Source organism: Abrus precatorius, unplaced genomic scaffold (genome assembly GCF_003935025.1).
Source record: "Abrus precatorius isolate BTA unplaced genomic scaffold, Abrus_2018 Scaffold5, whole genome shotgun sequence".
Taxonomy (NCBI): domain Eukaryota; kingdom Viridiplantae; phylum Streptophyta; class Magnoliopsida; order Fabales; family Fabaceae; genus Abrus; species Abrus precatorius.
Window position 1 is genome coordinate 6779276 of NW_020874395.1, and position 18859 is coordinate 6798134.

Genomic DNA, 18859 nt, shown 5'->3' on the forward strand with positions numbered 1-18859 from the left:
GTTTTAGTTTCAAATCAAAATATTAAAGACCGATGAGAGAAATATTTCTATAAACTTTTTAACGAGGGACAAGGAGTAAGTGAAAATTTAGCAAAATTAGAAGTCAGGCAAATGATTTAAATTTGACATCTAAATTTGACAAAAGGTGATTGAACATAAAGTAGGTAAGAAACTGAGATTGCAAAAAACCAATTTGGTTTTATGCCAAAAAGTCTACAACAGAAGCTATATATCTTTTGCAGATAATAAAAAATTATTGCTACAAAAAAAAAAAGATTTATTGGCTCAAAATAAGAAATATGATCAGGTACCAAGAGAAATGTTATGGAAAGCTTTAGAAAAAAAAGGAGCGCGTGTAACATATATTCTACCTATACAAGACATGTATGAGCAAATAACTACATGTGTAAAAACTTCTAAAGGCATATCTAAGGACTTCCCAATTGGAATAGATTTACATCAAGACTCCATGTTGAGCCCTTACTTGTTTAATCTAGTCTTAGATGTTGTTAAAAATGACATACAAGAGATTATCTCTCAATGCATATTCTTTGCATATGATAGTATTGGCTGAGGATTCAAAAGAAGAAGTTAAGGTTAAACTTGAGTCTACAAAATGATGGAAAAATTAATGAAGATATTAATCATAGATACAAGCTAGGTGGTTAAAGTGGAGAAAGGCATCAGGAGTTATTTGTGACCGTTAAACATATATCAAATTAGAAGGAAAGTTTTATTGTACTACAATACAACTAATTATCCTATATTATAGTAAATATTGGGCCTTAAAGGAACAACACGAGAAAAAAGTGAAAGTGGCAAAAATAATAATGCTAAGGTGGATGATTGGACACACGAGAAAGGATAGGATACAAAATGATAGTATACGAGAGAATATTGGAGTAGCACCTATAGTGAAAAAGATGATGAAAATCTTTTAAGGTGATTTTGTCATGTGCAAAGAAAACAAATTTTAGGCGCCAATAAGGAGAGTGGATTGCATAACTCTTAATAAAGAGGGGTCAAGGGAGACCTAAAAGAATCTTAGATGAATATACAAAAGAAACCTTTTGACTAATCAGATTTCTGAAAATTTGGTTTTTCACCGAACTCCATGGCATCAAATGATCTATGTAGCCAACCTCACTTAGTTAGATAAGGCTTGGTTATTGGTATTATACCATAAGTTTCCAATTTCAAATGCTTGGGACCGATTATACTATTAAGAAACTTGGGCCTAACTCACTCCCAAAAGCTAGCTCATAGGAGGACTACCCTAAAAAGTATTCTGACTCTATTCCTAACCAATGTGGGACATCTTAACACGCCCCCTTCACATCAGGGACTAGACATCTGATGCATGAAATTTACAGAACTAGACATCTACATGGGTGAACCTAGCAGGACTAGACATCTGTAGGCAGCCCAATGTTCAAATTGAATAGGCTCTGATACCATGTTAAGATGAGAGAAAACAAGAAGGTGTGAGAGAAATTCCATGTACACAATTTCAGCATATGTATGTGTGTAACTTAATTTATATGGGTATATTTATAATGCCTAAAATAGCAGTCATCCTGCTATCCGCTATCCCACCATAGCATTTTTTGGGTCAGCCGCTTCACGCCACTATCCGAAATTAACTATTATAGTACCTATTAAGCTGAAAGGAAAGTTTTATTGTACTACAATATGACCAACTACCCTATATAGTAATAAACGTTGAGGCTTAAAAGAACAACACAAGAAAAAAGTGGGAGTGGCGAATATAAGAATGCTAAGGTGGATAAGTGGATACATGAGAAAGGAGAGGATATAAAATGATAATATACAAAAGAATAGTAATTAAAAAGATGACTAAATATTGTCTAAAATGGTTCAATCATGTGCAAAGAAGACTTCTAGATGGGCCAGTAAGGAAAGTGCATTGCATGACTCTTAGTTTAAAAAAGAGGAGTCGAAAGAGACCCAAAAGAACCTTAGACAAAAGTTATCAAAGGAGACATTTTAATTAAAATTTAGTTTTTGTCCGAGTTTATGGCGCTGTGTGTTCCATGTAGCCGATCTTACCTAGTGAGATAAGGCTTGTTTGATGTTGTATTGTCAAACATACTACATAGTACATACACAAATAGACACACAATTGTTTGTCATGGTTTCTTATATAATCTATTTATATAGATTTCATTTTTTCTTTCCAAATAGAAGTAGATTTCATTTAAAGAAGGGAAAGTAAAATCAAGAATAGAAAAGATGCAAAGTGTTAAGATGTCCCACATTGACTAAGACTAGAGTCAAAATACTCCTTATAAAGGCTAGGGTAGTCCTCCTCTTATGAGTTAACTTTTAGGAATAAGTTAAGCCCAAGTTTCTTAACAAAAAGAAACAGAACAAAATTCAAAAAGAAGCACGTTAGATAATTGTTTCACTTAAGGATTCTTGCAATTGAAACGTCTGCAGGTTGTTCATGTAGAATGATAATATCTCTAAATGAGGTTATGACCATCACTATTCATGTATGGGTTAAACAAAATAGTCCAAATGCTACTTTAGATTTGAAGTAGACAAGGACAAGCTATCCCACTATAATGGCTTAAGATGAAAAATATATGTAGTTATAGTATAAAAAAGTTTATCTTTGTAATTAATTTAATTCGGTAACTGGATATTCTGAAATTATTTTGCAATTATTATTATTACCAATATAAATATATGTTCCATTGGTAGTTGAGACACAGATTCATCCACATGTTCTCTCACTTTTCTCTCTTTCAACATGATATCTAGAGTCTAATGAGAAACTAACCCTAAGTGTTCACCTACTTTCAACATGGTAAAAAATTTTATCAGAAACTAACTTTCATCTCCAGTTTCTGGTCTTCTCTGCATACTTTCACCATCAATGCAATGTTCCAATGACTTTTCCAATGTCCTTTCTAGCCAACGATCATGTGATCTGAACTGCCTCTCCATTCACAACCCAATGCCAGTTCAATCAAAGCTCTAACGTGCCCTTATGTGCTGCAAAATTGTAGCATGACCAACCCTGTCTAGCCACCACCTCCACCACATGTGACAGTGTTTTTCTGGCTGTTGTCAACAGCAATGGTGTTGCCCTTCCCTTTTTCCAGATTTGTGGTTGGTTTGCTTGTTTTTTGCTTCCTACAGCCACTGCTGTTTGGCATTTTTGGAACTGTTCACATTAGTTTTTGTTACCTCTATGCCGACCCATGGCCTAGAAGACACCCCAAAAGGCTGAACAACACATCTTAACTATTATGTCATAGCCTTGTTCTCAACAGATAAGTTGGATAGGAGAAACTATTGTAAATTGGCTTCAAACATCAAACTTTGGCTTAAGGGTCAAGATTACATTGATTATTTTACTACAAAGGAGGAGTCCATTGCTACTGCTGTCTGCTGAACGTTCCAAATGGAGCAAAACTGATGCATAGCTCAGTAACGTCATCAAATCTACCATTCATCCCTCTTTGAAGCAGATCTTTTGACCTCATGAGACTTGTGAGCATGTTTAGTCATAGGCTGAAGCCTTGTACACAAATGACACTTAGTACCTTTATGGAGTTTGTCAAAATCTCATGAATGTATTTGCTCCTCAATGATTTGATGGCCCCATGTCTAAATATTTGGAAAGAGTGACCAGCATTCTTCATGACTTGAATGAAGTCATGCCTCTTGCTGATCCACTGGTACTCGCTATGTTATTAGTTCTAGATGGCTTGTCTGCAGATTATTTTGTCATTCATGATTAGATTTTGGATTCGTCTACTATGTCAACCGACTCATGAGCTAGGTTTAGTCCATCATGAGATAAGTTAGTTTTACTTACTAATGATAGTGTCACAATAGTAATTCAACCTAATACAAGACAAACCATTGATTTGCACAATTGGTCCTCACACTTAGTTGGAAAGCCAGATGTTCAAAACTATCGTGTTAGATTATGACCGAATGTTTCTAGGTCAGAATCTGAACTAGAGACGATGGTGTGCCTATTGTCTGTTATTGTCTTGGCCCCCTAGAGCCATGCCATTGGTGAACCTTATAAGACAAATGAAAATTTCAAAACACCTTGAAGTGCAATTCTTATAGAGCAACAGGTAAAATCTTTTGAAAACAACTTAAATACGCGACAAGATATTGTAAATAGTAGAGTGGCCTTACTGCCACAATCCACTGAAATTCAACTCGTCGCATCAATTTGTAAAAAAAATGTATGAAGTTCAAAGAAAAAAAAATATTTTTATTAATTAGATTTCTAAAAACATAGTATTTTACCGAGCTCAATGGCATTATGTGATCTATGTAACCAACTTCACCTTCGGTATAAGGCTTGGTTGTTATTGTATTGTCACAAGAAACAAAGTATAGTTGCTCGTTCAAGTGCAAAAGCAAAATATCGAACCATGACTTCAGTTACATAAGAACCTATTTGGTTGAAACAACTACTTAAAGAATTGAGATTAGAAGAAATTATGAAAACAAAACTTATTTGTAATAACCAAGCAGCCCTACATATTGTCTCTAACCCAATGTTTCATGAAAGAATAAAGCATATTGAAATAGATAGTTATTTTATTAAGGAGATCTTATCTGAACAAAACACATCACCACTAACTTTGTCAATTTGAATGATCAACTGGCAAATGTCTTCACCAAATACTTGAGAGGTCCTTGTATTAGTTATATATGTGATAAAATTTGTGCATATGACTTATATGCTCCAACTTGAGGGAAAGTGTTAAATATATGTAATTCTATTAATAAAGAAGTTTATCTTTATAATTATATTAATAACATAACTGAATATTCTGTAATTATTATTATTACCAATATAAATGTTAAGATGTCCCACATTGGTTAGGAATAGAGCCAGAATACTCCTTATAAGGACTAAGGCAGCTCTCCTCCTATGAGCTAGCTTTTTAGAGTGAGTGAGGCCCAAGTTTCTTAACATAGTATCAAAGCCTATTCAGTTTGAACATTGGGCTGCCCACAGATGTCCAGTCCTGTTGGGTCCACCTATGCAGATGTCCAATCCTGCAAATTTCACGCACCAAATGTCTAGTCTTGGGCGTGAGGGGGGTGTGTTAAGATGTCTCACATTAGTTAGAAATAGAACCAAAATACTCCTTATAAGGACTAGGGCAGCCCTCCTCCTATGAGCTAACTTTTGGGAGTGGGTTAGGCCCAAGTTTCTTAATAGTAAATATATGTTTTGCTGTGTGTGTAGTTAGACGTAGATTCATTCACATGTTCTCTCACTTTGTACAACTTGGATTACTAAATTATCGAGATAAACAACAGAAATGTTAGCAACAAACTTTACTTTTGGGTGAAATCCACGCTGGACCCACTAATAGAGAGATGGCCCAGGTTATTAAGTGGGATTCATATGGAATTTGGTACAGCCACAATCCTAGGCTCAAGTTACAGGTTTATTCCAGGATACTTAGGAATTAAAATAAAATTTGTTGTGTGGCAGTTATTGGAGTAGGGCAGCAGGCAGTTATGCATTCAGAATGTAATGTGTATGCATGACTGTTACAAGAGTAGGTAGTTACATGTTCAAAAGATAGTGTAATTTTTGTGTGAATGACAGTTGTGGTAATATTTCTTCTTCTGGGACAGAGATTGTACTCTATAGAAGCTTCTGAAACTCTCAGACAGCAAGATAAATTGTTGTATCTGTGTGATTTAATACAATTACTATCAATTGATCAATAGTGTTCTATCTGAATTTCACCCAATACATAAAGAAATGTTGAAAAGAAAGTGTAACTAACATTCCCTCTCACTAATAACCAAGATACGCAAAAGTGGGAAAAAAAAGTCATGATTTTAACACAGCAACAATTCATTTAAGCATCCCTTAAGTCTTCTATAGCATTTTTCAATGTATACTTCCCATCTATCTGATTATGCCTCGTTAATGGAGAAAACACAGAGATAAACACAAATGAATTTGAGTACAAATTCTAATTCGGAAAATTAGCTTGAGGCTTGAGGCTAGAGCACATAACAAAATAGGGTTAATTAAGGTTGCCTAAATTTAAAATATTGCTAGACAAAACAATTTCTAACTGTCCTTTCTATTTCTAATAAGAACTCCTTATAGGAGAAAATATGTAAAAACCAGAATGTCAACAATCCTCCTAGAGCCGAGAAGAATACAATAAAGAAAGTAGAATACAAAAACAAGAATAAAAGGGAGGGGGGATTTAATGGAGCAGCCACTTTGCACATCAGACAAGAAAAACTACAAAATTTTAAAAATTAAGGATTGTTAAATGCATGGAAGTATTGGCTTTCAAAAGTCAGACAACATAGGCATCATAAACAAGAGGTCCCACAATATGGATCACAATTCCCAAGTTAATTAAATTTATACAAATTTCAGGAAAGGTGAAATCTGCCCACCCAAACCAAATGACACAAATTTGATTGCAAATGCCGGTCTAATACTCTAATTACACACAAATTAAATATACCTTTAAATTTGAATGAACATCATATCAAAACATGAACTTAAAGGCTCTTCAAACAGTAATTTAAAAAAGCATCCACTATGTACCTTCCAGCAACACGATACTTGATATAATACAAATATCCTGACTCTTCTGAATATTCAACTTCCTAAGCATAAAAGGAAAGGTTCAATCCAAACATTGGCAAACCAATTAAGTAGTAAAGACTAACAAGAGTACTGTCCAACTCAAATTAAAAAGTTACTTACCAAGTCAGAAACAGCAGTTTGCAGAGCAGGTGACCAGTTAACCATATATGAACCTGAAGTGGAAGCCAAAGAGATTTTACATCATACACCTTTGATAATGTATAAAGTGTGAACATAACATACATAAAATTTAACATTTAACAGGTGCTGAACTGAACACATAAAGGATCATCTAAGATACTCTAAAATACTCTAAATTACAATAAAGATATTATTGGTAGAAACCTGGTAGTTTTGTTAGGAAGAATGGAGAGAGAACTATACAATTCACAGAACACATACACTACAGAACTTTAAGGGTCTGCACCCCTTAATGCCAAAAGACCCTAATTTCCTCTCACCAATCACAAGATGATCTCCTTTCCTCTCTTCTATTATATTTATACATGTCATAGCTTTCACTAATTGTAACAACTAACTAACTGCAGATTGTAACTAACTAATGGGTATCTATCAATACTCCCCTTGTAGAGTTTCCTGTCCCCAAGTTGAATGGAATAGATAAACAAAAACAGTTCACTTGGGTCCCGTTGTCCGAAGTATGTATGAAACCTTACTCCATTGTCACCTGAAAATAGCCTTAGCCCTTCTGGGTCAAACACCAAAAGGTGGATGCCTACATGCTCCTTTAGTATTCTTTTTTTTGTGATATATTTGGATTTGGCCCTGATATAGAACATCAGAGGCAATTATACTGATATCCATAGCTCTTTGATGAACTGCTTTACTACATGTTATGAATAGCTATAATAGACTTATTAGGATTAAGGTTTATGTTAGTATTATAATAACGGGCTTGGCCCAATAAAGTTACATATGTATCCTTATAAGTATAAGGATCTCTACACATTGTAGAGCATCCAATTCCAGCATACTAATCTGTCTCTCTCTCTATGTTCTCTTTTTCTCTTAATTCTACATGGTATCAAAAACCTCCTAATGTTCCTCCTTCTTCACCACCGCCGCTGCTGCCGCCACCACCACCACAAAAAAAAATAGCAGCTTCAGAAAAGGCTGACCATGGCTGCTGTGGAGATGAAAATTTTTTCCAGTGACCAGAATAAGCAATAATTCGAACTTTACAGTTTGAGTGCAGCGTTTCTTTCTAGCCATTCAGACGAAACCCAGGCAGTTCCATCACTGTTTGTGGATATATAATGTCTGAATGTGATAGCCAAAATTGCAGGATGCACAACACAAGGAGGCTATTATAAAGATCGTATCTCTATCCAAACTTACCAATGTTAAGCTGAATGAAGATTGTACAAACTATATGGAGTGGAAGTATTTGGTTGAGATTAGCCTGGGTGGAATAATAAAGGATAATCATTTGACTGAAACAGCACCTATCAATCCTAAGGATGTTGACACATGGACGATACGCGACAAAAAGATTCTTGCGTTGCTAATAAACTCTATTGATAGGCAAATACAAGTGATTATTACCCATTACAAAACTATGAAAGAGTTGTAGGACTTCTTGCAATTTATTTTTGAGAAATCTGATAATTTGAATCAGTTGTATGCTCTCTTGTAGGAAATTTATCAACCCAAACAAAATAAACGAAAGCTAATGGACTATTTTTTGGAGTTTAAGAAGCATACTAAGGAGATACAATCTCCTTTAGCCTACAAAATCATTGACACTCTAAGTTGGCTCTCAAGACTTGATTTGGAATATGAGGTAGTTTGGTCTCAAATTTTGTCAAGTAAGCAGGTTGATAATATTATTGATGTCTTCTCCAGAGTTATGCAGTCTTCCTTTGAGAAACTCCAAAAACACTACAAATAATGAGTCTCCTGACCACTCTGCCTTGACAACCCAATACGGTCACCATGGTGGTCGCAATGGTGGGAGAGGTGGTAGAGGCAGTCATGGCCGTGGGCGTAGTGGAGGTCATGGTATTGTACAGTACTACAACTATGGCGAATTTGGTCATTATCGGAATCAATACACTCATCCTCCATAGAATCAGTCATTTTCTCACTCATAAGGTAATTCCCGCTTTGCTAACTCGGTATCTCAGTCTGACACAGGTACTTAGGAGAAAGAAGGATGCAATGTGCGCATGAGTTATGAGAAATTTATTCAGTATACTCAATTTCAGATTTTTCAACAATTGTCTACATCCTCTACAGCCACTTTTGTACAAAAAGGTAATCCTACTACATGTCTTTCCTCTTCTTCCAAGCATTGGGTCATTAATTCTAGTACTACTGATCATATGACTGGGGATTCAGTATCCTTTCTTCTTTTTTTCTACCCAATTCTCATTCTTCTTTAACACTTACTGATGGTTCTAGTGTCCATATTAAGGACAACGGGTGTATCACTCCAGTTTCAACCTTACCTTTATCCTCTATTTTATATTTACCTCAATTTTCCTTAAATTTATTGTCCATTAACCAAATCACTTTATCATTAAATTGCTCAGAAACATTCTTTTCTGATCCTTGTATTTTTCAAGATCTAGTGACACAAAGGATTATGTATAGAGGTAGAGTATCTAATGGGTTGTATCTATTAAAGAAGGACTTCCGCAAACTTCTATTGCTTATAGGAATAAAGAAATGCCTCCTTTCCAACTTCATTGTCGTCTAGGTCATCGTCTTTAGGAGTTCATCGGAAATTATGTCCTAGTATAGAATCTAATGTTTATTGAGTCATGTCAGTTTGTTAAACATTATCGCAATGTTTATTTACCTTGTTTAAATAAAAAGACTCATGCTCCCTTTGAAATTGTGCATTCTACTGTTTGAAGTCCTTGTCCAGTTACTTCTAAATCAGGTTTTAAACATTTTTTAACCTTTGTGGATGATTATTCTTGTGAAACATGATTGTTTTTGATAAAATCCATATATGAAGTTTTTTCTATATTCTATAATTTCCGTGCTGAAATTAAAACTCAATTTAATACCTGTGTGCATTCTTAGAAGTGATAATGTTAAAGAATATTTTTCTGCATCCTTCACTAGTTTTATAAATAAACATGGCCTACTTCATCAGTCCTCTAATATTATTATCCCACAACAAAATGAAGTAGCTGAATGTAAAAATCGTCATCTTATGAAAGTAGCATGTGCTTTAATGTTTGAAATGAAAGTTTCTAAACCTTTTTGAGCTGATATTGTTCTTACTGCTGCATATTTAACTAATCGCATATCATCATCTATGTTACATGGTGAGATTCTCCATTCTATACTTTTCCAATCATAATCTCTTTTTTCTTTACCTTCTAAAGTTTTTTGCTGCACTTGTTTTGTGTTTGATGTTTGTTCTCAAGTAACTAAACTTGATCCAAAGTCCCTAAATGTGTGTTTTTGAGTTATTCTCGGTCACAAAAAGGTTACTGTTGTTTTTCTCCTGATTTTGATCGTTATCTTATTTCCTATGATGTGTCTTTCTTTAAAAGTCTTCCATTCTTTAAGTCTTCATCTTCTGAGTCCATGTATGAGATAGATGAACCTTTCTTAACTTATACTTTTGTCCAATCTACACATCTTGTTGCACCTCTAGCTCCTATTAATACAGGTTTCAAGTTCTTTGAGTAAACATACTCTTGTCGGCTGAAACAGCTTCAAATGATGTGGCCCCTGTGGCTAATGATATTCAAGATGATACTCAACGTCTACCATTATCTCCTCAAATGTCAACAAATCATATGTCTAACCTTGACCTTTCTATTGCTATCTGTAAAAGTAAGAGATCTTGCACCTATCCATTTCATCTTATGTGACGTCTGCTCATTTATCCTCTACATCTAAATCCTTCATGGTTGGTGTACTCTTTTTCTGTTCCTAAGACCCTTGTCGATGCCCTCAATCATGCTAGTTAGAGACACGCTATGGAGAAAGAAATATTGGCTCTTGAGACGAATGATACTTGGGATCTGATTCCTCTTCCCAAGGAAAAACAGGCTATTGGTTGCAACTTGCAAGTGGGTTTACACTGTGAAAGTTAATCCAGATGGTTCTGTGACTCTTTAAAGGCATGACTTATTGCAAAAAGGTATGCCCAAACTTATGGCGTTGACTACACTGATACGTTTTCTCCGGTTGCTAAACTCTCATCTGTTCGCATTTTCATCTCTCTTGCGGCTATGCATCATTGGCCATTATTCCAGTTAGATATCAAGAATGCATTTTTACATGGAGACTTACAAGAGGAGGTGTACATCGAGCAATCACCTGACTTTGTTGCTCAAAGAGAGTGTGGAAAAGTGTGTTGTTTAAAGAAGTCATTATATGGCTTGAAACAATCACTTAGAACATGGTTTGGAAGATTCAGTGACATGATTCTAAAATTTAGATTAGTGAGAAGTGAGAGTGATCATACAATGTTTTACAAATAGACTAACCATGGTTGTATTTTACTTGTTTATATTGATAATATTGTTATTACAGGTAGCGACAAAGAAGAAATCAACAACCTAAGAAAATTTCTTCAAACTAAGTTTTAAACAAAAGACTTAGGAATTCTAAAATACTTCTTGGGTATTGAAGTCATGTATTCCAAGCAAGGAATCTTCCTTTCACAGAGAAAATATGTCTTAGACTTATTGACTGAGATCGGACTAAAAAGAGCTAAACCATGTGAGACAGACACATATGGAGCCAAGAGTGAAACTGACAGCAGATAGAGTTCTTTTTGCAGATTCACAAAAATACAGAAAATTAGTAAGCAAGCTAAATTAATTAACTGTCACAAGGCTGAATATTGCTTTTCCAGTGAATGTTGTTAGCCAATTTATGTAATCTCTAACGGATACTCATTGGGAAGCACTAATCCGCATTGTGAAGTATTTGAAGAAAGCACCAGGAAAAGGAATTGTGTACAAAGATCATGGATATGCATAAATAAAGACGTTTTCTAATGTTGATTCGGCAGAATCAATGGCCAGAAAATCTACTACCAGATACTGTGTGTTCTTGGGAAGTAATTTAATTTCGTGAAAAAATAAGAAGTAGAACGTCGTATTGAGATCGAGTGCGGAATCAAAATACAGGGTGATGGCTCATACTACTTGTGAGTTAATGTGGTTGAAACATATGTTGAAACAGATAGGATTTGATAGCACTAAGCCTATGCAACTTTAGTGTGATAATCAGGTAGCGATACACATTGCCTCAAATCAAGTTTTTCATGAACGGACGAAACAAATTGAGATAGACTATCAGAAAAAGTTCAGCAAAAGCTTATATCCATCTTTCATGTTAGGATAGGCGATGAACTAGCAGATGTGTTTGCAAAGGCTTTAAATGGGACACGTAATAATTATATTTGTAACAAGCTAGGCATAATTAATATCTATGCTCCAGCTTAACGGAGAATGTTATGAATAGCTATAATAGACTTATTAAAATTTGGATTTATGTTAGTATTATAATAACGGGCTTGGCCCAGTAGGATTACATATGTATCCTTATAAATATAAGGGTTTTTACACATTGTAGAGCATCCAATTCCAGCACACTAATTTGTCTCTCCCTCTATATGCTCTCTCTCTTAATTCTACACTACACATGGTTGCAGCTAATGATTATCATGATTCTTGATCCTCCACCTAATTTTGCTCCTGTGCTAGGTTGATTGTATTACACATAACCTCCATTGTGGCCATTGGATTAGTCCTTAGCTCTCTATCATAAGGCTTTCCTCAACTTTCCCCTCCTCCTTGCATCCCAAAACCAGACCCATCCCTGTGCCTCTCTGTCACTATTGATTCTTAATCTCAAGAACTTCATTTTTTTGCTTTCTATTTTCTTATTCTTTGTCCAAAATGTTGTTGGGTGGGGTTTCTACCAATTCTTGTAGCTTTCCTTTATTTGTTTCTTGCTCTTGAGCCACTACTTCTATTATCTCCAAAGTCCAAACTTTCAATTTTTGTTCCATTTTTTGGCTCCTAAGATTCTATTTCCCCATTTCAATTATGATTCTTGATTTTCATCCCTTCATTTTCTTGCTCGTCATCTTCGACCCAAATTGGTAGATCCAGATCATACTCTGGCAGGAACTCCTTGAGCAAAGCCTTCACAAAGTTCCACCATGAGGCACTTGGATGGTCCTCTTTCCACGAAAACCACCAAACAAAAGCACATCCTCACATAGCCTTTCCAATCTTTTGTATTTTCTCTTGCTTAAGTATTGCAGGGGCGTCAAAGTGCTGCTCCACATTGATCAGCCACCAACAGGCTTCTTCCCCTTCAAATCAAATTCTGAAATCATCTTCAAGAACTCAGTACCCACAACTCCAAGATCAGAGATTTTATACCAATTAATAGGAACCAGTACCATGATTGAAAGAAAGAAAGATATCATTGAAATGAACCCTAATTCTCAAATCTGACCCATTCTATATCTTCCCTGTTTCTCTCTTTCTCAACAGGTTAATTTAGATATAATTATAACAAAAATGAGTTAATCTAATTAAATATATTATTATATTCTGAAAAACAAAAATAATCACCTTAGGGTAATTAGCCTTCAATATAAATTAAGAATTAATATAAGACCTATTTTAGTTAAGTTCATCAATTCTAATCTACAATGAAACTAATTTCTTGAAGTTTGTTAGAATTTGAATTCATTTATTTTAAATTAATTGTTTTTAATTTCTTTGCCCTTTCAATTTTTACTTTATTTCATATTACTAGTTGGTTGTGTTTAGATATTTAAATTGTAATTATTTAATACTTAAAAGCACAGTCCATGTAGATTCGACAACTTTTTATATTACTTGCAATAACTGTGCACTTGCAGCTCTATCAATACTTTCTATAATTTTAAGATATAATATTTGATATTATGAGATATTCCAATAACCATAATGTAATTTCAGTTTATACCTTGATAAATCAAACCTTTCTCATGAAGTCTAACAAATGCCTCAACTACAGCTTCTGCAGAAATTATAAGGTATCAGTATAGGTTACAGCACAAGTAAACAAATGTTTACGATAAAATAAAACAGATGCAAATTTACATTAATGAGACAAATTCAGACAAATTTATCAGACATTGGAAACTAAAAAGAATAGCAGAAAATAGAAAGTGCTATCAAAACTACATCAATAATAATATTTACTATCTCATTTTTATCATCATAAATTTTACATGTGCCCATACAGTTTCTAGGTTAGTTAGAGTTCCAATGAGTAGAAAACTATCTTACGACTTAGCTGTTCATCAAGGGTAAAGTGCTCTCTAGACCAATCACAAGAAGCACCAAGTCTCTTGATCTGATTTGCGATAGTTCCACCATATCTAAATGATGTAAACAAATATTATGAGAAGAGAAGTTAACAATATATCAACTAATAAACAGCACAAAGAAATTGTAACTCTAATTTCGCATCTACAAATAATATTTTAAACATAGGCAACAGCTAGTTCTGGAAAATGCAGAACATTTTTTATTTATCCTGTTCATTATTATTGATTTTCTTATATTCATTTATCTTTCTATGTTTCCTAGCTACCTTAATTGGGATAGAAGATTGCTGGATCAGATTTTAATCACTTAGAATCTGGGATTCTTATTTCTGTATTTCTGCATAGCCAATACCCGTATATATTTGTAATTGTAAATCTGAGAATCTCAGCAATCAATAATAAAAGTTGCAATTCAAGTATTTCAAGTCAAAGAAGTCATTATCAATATGTTGGGATCCAATTGCAAGGTATGAGAATTGAGTCCCACATTGGAAGTATGGGATTCTAATGTGGGGTTTATAAGGCCTTGGGCTCTCCAAGTACAACAGCTAGCTTTTGTTGTGTGGTTCTCCCAAGGTTTTAAAGAGCTTCTCTGGTTCATTTCTATTCCTCAGCATTCAGCAACCGTTTCTGTTCAAACCAAATAAGAGCTTTGAATGTAAACCTAACTACTATAGTACTATATATTCAATAAAATTTCACATATTTCTTTGGCAGATAAACGGTTATGGTACATTCCTCTATGACTATATTATGGAAGCAGGGAACTAGGTTATTTGGAGAAAGTATAGTTTAGAAATAGAGCAAAAAGAACAACCCAAAGATAACTTTTTTTAGATGACTCTCTAATCCTCTATCATTTATCCTCTCTATATAAATCATAAATCTAAGATTTTACTATGTTCCAAATTATAAGCTCTAGTAATTATTACTTAAATAATAGAAAACGTGACCTTTAGTCCCCTTTACCTTCTTTAATATGGGCAATCCATTGCCTGTGCAAAACAAAAATGTAGACGGAAGAAGATAAACAAAGACATGAAGACATACTTCTCTTTCCACTGCCAAACCCTTTTTGTAAATTCATCTCTACTCATTTCAGTCCTTTTCATTCCTTCAGAAGCTAGCATTCTTTCAACAACCAACTGGTAGAAAGAGAACAAAATTAAGAGTGGAAAACTAAGATACTCAACTGAAAGAAGTAAGGAAAAAAAGCAAGAAACATAAAATTCTGTATAACAAAATAAAACCGCATGGTAAGAGACTGCAAAACAATTGATACGTTGAATGACATAATTAAAGCAAACCTTGCAGAAGATGAAATGGGGAAAGGGAAAACTAGGAAAACAGAAAGGCATTTAAAATTAAAAATAGAGTTGCAGTGTAGGGAAAAGTCGTATAGACAATGTTATTCTATAATAACTCACCAGGCATAAAATTTAAAGATTCTAGCCCTAGAATCTATTTAGAATTTGGGATTTTATTTGAGCTTCCAGTTTTATTATCTTGGAACAAGCTCTGCTACCATATTAGAATTTGGGTGTTGATTGAAGATTGATCAAATTTTAATATTGAGAAGCAAAATTAAACCATGCTAGCATGACACATTTCCTCGGTTTCTTTTCTTCAATAAAATAGTTTAAAGGAAGAGCAAAAGAGAAGCAAAGGGATGTTGAGAGAGATGAGAGAAACAAGAGGCATAGGATGAATCCATGTGTCTAAATACACAGATGAGTTAATTATTTATATTGAGAGAACAGTAAATACATGATCTACAATTATGTAGAATCATGCTAATTATCTTATTTCTATAATTAAATAACTTCACTATTTACAAAATTACCCTGCATTATATATATCATTTACAACAAGGGAATCCAATCAGAAAATAAACCCAAACAGAGACATTAGAAAATTCTATGGCAAACCCACTATTTGCAGCAAATTCACAAAAACTACTCTGAAGTCTATGGACAAATCATAATTCGCAGCAAATTCAGGATGCAGACTCCAAGCAATTCAAACATTTAATATAAATAAAATAATGCTCACGTTTTCTGGTAGGTAATCAGATCTATGTGAAAACATCTGGAGTACTACTAACAGATAGATGGACAGACACGCCCACACACACACATATACATATTAATATATACTTTACAGACAGAGAGAGAAGTAAAATAAGTAACAAAAACTGGTATAACAATTGACAAACCTGAGTTGCAATTCCAGCATGATCAGTCCCTGGAAGCCAAAGTGTTGGCCTTCCCTTCATGCGGTTGTACCTAACCATAATATCCTGCATGGATACATCAATAAGCATGATAATAAATACATTACACACATAAATCTTCTGTTGTAAAAAGTTAACAAAAAACCCAAAATTCAATAACACTTAACAAAGTGCATTGTTGATATATGATAAACATCATCATCATATGGTCAAAAAACCAGAGAAAAACATAGAAAGGGAAGGAAAAAGATGATAACGTTTTTTCTTACTTTCCCAATGTGATAAACTCCCTGTGCACATAAGTAATGAGCAACTAACTGTCAAAAACTTATGACTTGAAAAAGATGAATAAGTTGCACCAGCAATTCAGTGTTATAATTATAGTGGGAAATCACGTGGAAGGAAAAAAAATTGAACCTTAGCAATATGGAAATACAGAAAGCATTACAAATTCAAACATGCAAGCCTCAAATGGTACAAATCTACTCACAAGTCATAACAACACTATATAGGTATCTTGCCATTTCCATTCAAAAACATTTCACATATATGGTGCATCTTAATGCATAAACATAACATGCCACGCTCCACAGAACACATAAATAGCAATAACATACATGAAATAGAGAAAAAAGAAAAAAGGGAAACCTCAAGGGTCACAAACATGGCATGCCCCATGTGCAGAGAACCAGTAACATTAGGAGGCGGCATTGATATCACAAAAGGATCATTTCCTCGGTCAAAGTTCGGCCTGAAGTACCCTTGAGACTCCCACCTAGCATCCAATAATTGCAATTAAAACATAACTTACAAGGGAAACCAAAAATGAATTATGAATTGAAAATGATGATCCATGCACCAAAACAGCATAGAGTAATGCTAGCAGTTGTTGTAATAGCATTGCCATGACATAATAACTTTCAAGAGGAATAATAATATTGTTTCTAGTGGTGGAAACTGGAAACCAAGAAAGAAGCCACTATGTACAAAGAAAATCTCATACACAAAGTAAATAAATATCAACACAAATTTTTAAACCATACCAATTGTATATTCGTTCTTCCGCGGCAAAGTCGAAAGATTTGGCTATATCAGGAGATGTAAAGACGCCATTCTCTCTCTGTGATGCAGCAACTGAAATTTTTTAAAATCAACAAAACATTAAGAACGCATTTGGTTTAAACAAGAGTGAATTTAACAAGAAAATGAATAACAAGAAGCACCAGCACCTAAAATTTCAGAAAAGAAAAAAACTCAGTTAAACAAATACTTCATTTTGATCCAAAAAGAGAGAGGAGAGGAGAAAAGAAAGCATCTAGAATAGTAGTCGGAATTGAACAATCCTTGGTGTTGAAAAGAGGAAGCGAAGAGAAGAGAACCTGAAAGAAGACGAGGTGTGAAGCGCCAACGAGAGTGTGGAACGCGACGACGGCGCGTGTAGAAGAGAAGAGGGTGGCGAGGAGAGAATGGACACAAGAGACGAGAAGAGGAATAAGAAGCAGAAAGAGAGAAGATGGTAGACATGGTGAACGATGATGCTATCACTCTGTGCTTTCACTTCACAGCACAACGCATTCGGCTAAGGGAAAAGAAAGAAAAGCCAGCGGCACTTGTGTGGAATGCAATGGGATGAGGAGGGAAAATGCCACGCTCCCCACAATAAATAAATTACAGAATATTTTATGTTAAGTTAATATTTAATTAATTGTTTTAGGAACCCGTTAAATTTGATAAATGATTTCATTTCGCATATTACGTATGGTTTGATTATTTATTAATTATTTAATAGAATTCATTTATTTATATATTCATGTGTATCTTTTAATTTGGATTACTTATATGGTTATATTTTTTTCATCTAGCTTTAAAATTTATAAGTATTAATTCTTATATTGAATGAGATAATTTTCTAAACGTATTATCATCTTCATTAGGTCATATAATCTTTTTATATTGAGAATTTTATTCTATTTTTGTTAATTTATTTAAAATTTGATTTAAAAATACTATTGCTTAAACTTAATTGAAAGTTTAATTTTAAGTCTTAATATACTATATCAAATTAAAAATTATACTTATAAACATATAAATTAAATTTTAATTTAATTTTTAAACATTTTAAATTTTACACTTCATGCTAATAAATATTACGTGTCATGATTTTGATAATTTTTTTCAGAATTCTTTCTTTAATTCTAAAAGTCTTATTTCTTTAATTTCATCCTATTTAATGTGATAAAATATTTAAAAGTATTAATAAAAATATATATCATTCTCTTTAGTAGATATAAAATATGGTTATTATCAAATTTTGAGAATGGAGGAAGATAGATATAAAACTGATTCTTTGCAGAAACTCCTCTCATATCTTTGTTTCTTCATCCTAAGCAGAGAAACATACATTTCAAGGGAATTTTTGTAGAAGGTTACATTTTTCAATTCCACTTTAACAGAGTTACAATCCTCTAAACATGAACTTGATCATTATGAATGGAATTGAAGGATCAAGTGATCAAAATGTTGGGCTTTGTTTGCACAGAGAAATGGACATCATGAAGGATCCAACAATGATGATTAAGAGGATGATTTTCTGGCAGCGAACCTAAAGAAGAGCAAAAGGAACAAGACCCTGGAGAGATGGTTCCCTCCTTACTTG

At 33.9% G+C, this 18859-nt stretch overlaps 1 protein-coding gene across 3 annotated transcripts in view; it reads right to left on the minus strand.

The window, feature by feature from the left end:
• The window catches only part of LOC113868170 (valine--tRNA ligase, chloroplastic/mitochondrial 2), a 41991-nt gene extending 24155 nt beyond the window's left edge, over positions 1-17836 (minus strand). Inside the window, exons 1-9 of one of the 3 annotated variants that reach the window (XM_027503756.1) lie at positions 17583-17836; positions 17247-17337; positions 16852-16978; positions 16186-16269; positions 15021-15115; positions 13930-14021; positions 13604-13657; positions 6758-6810; positions 6596-6657 (exon numbers count right to left, since the gene is read on the minus strand). In XM_027503756.1, coding sequence (XP_027359557.1) covers positions 6596-6657; positions 6758-6810; positions 13604-13657; positions 13930-14021; positions 15021-15115; positions 16186-16269; positions 16852-16978; positions 17247-17337; positions 17583-17727 — 803 coding nt within the window. In that variant the 5' untranslated portion in view covers positions 17728-17836. The remainder of the gene's footprint in view (positions 1-6595; positions 6658-6757; positions 6811-13603; positions 13658-13929; positions 14022-15020; positions 15116-16185; positions 16270-16851; positions 16979-17246; positions 17338-17582) is intronic. The other 2 variants (XM_027503757.1, XM_027503758.1) reach the window with 2 other exon arrangements.
• Positions 17837-18859: the final 1023 nt, after the last annotated feature.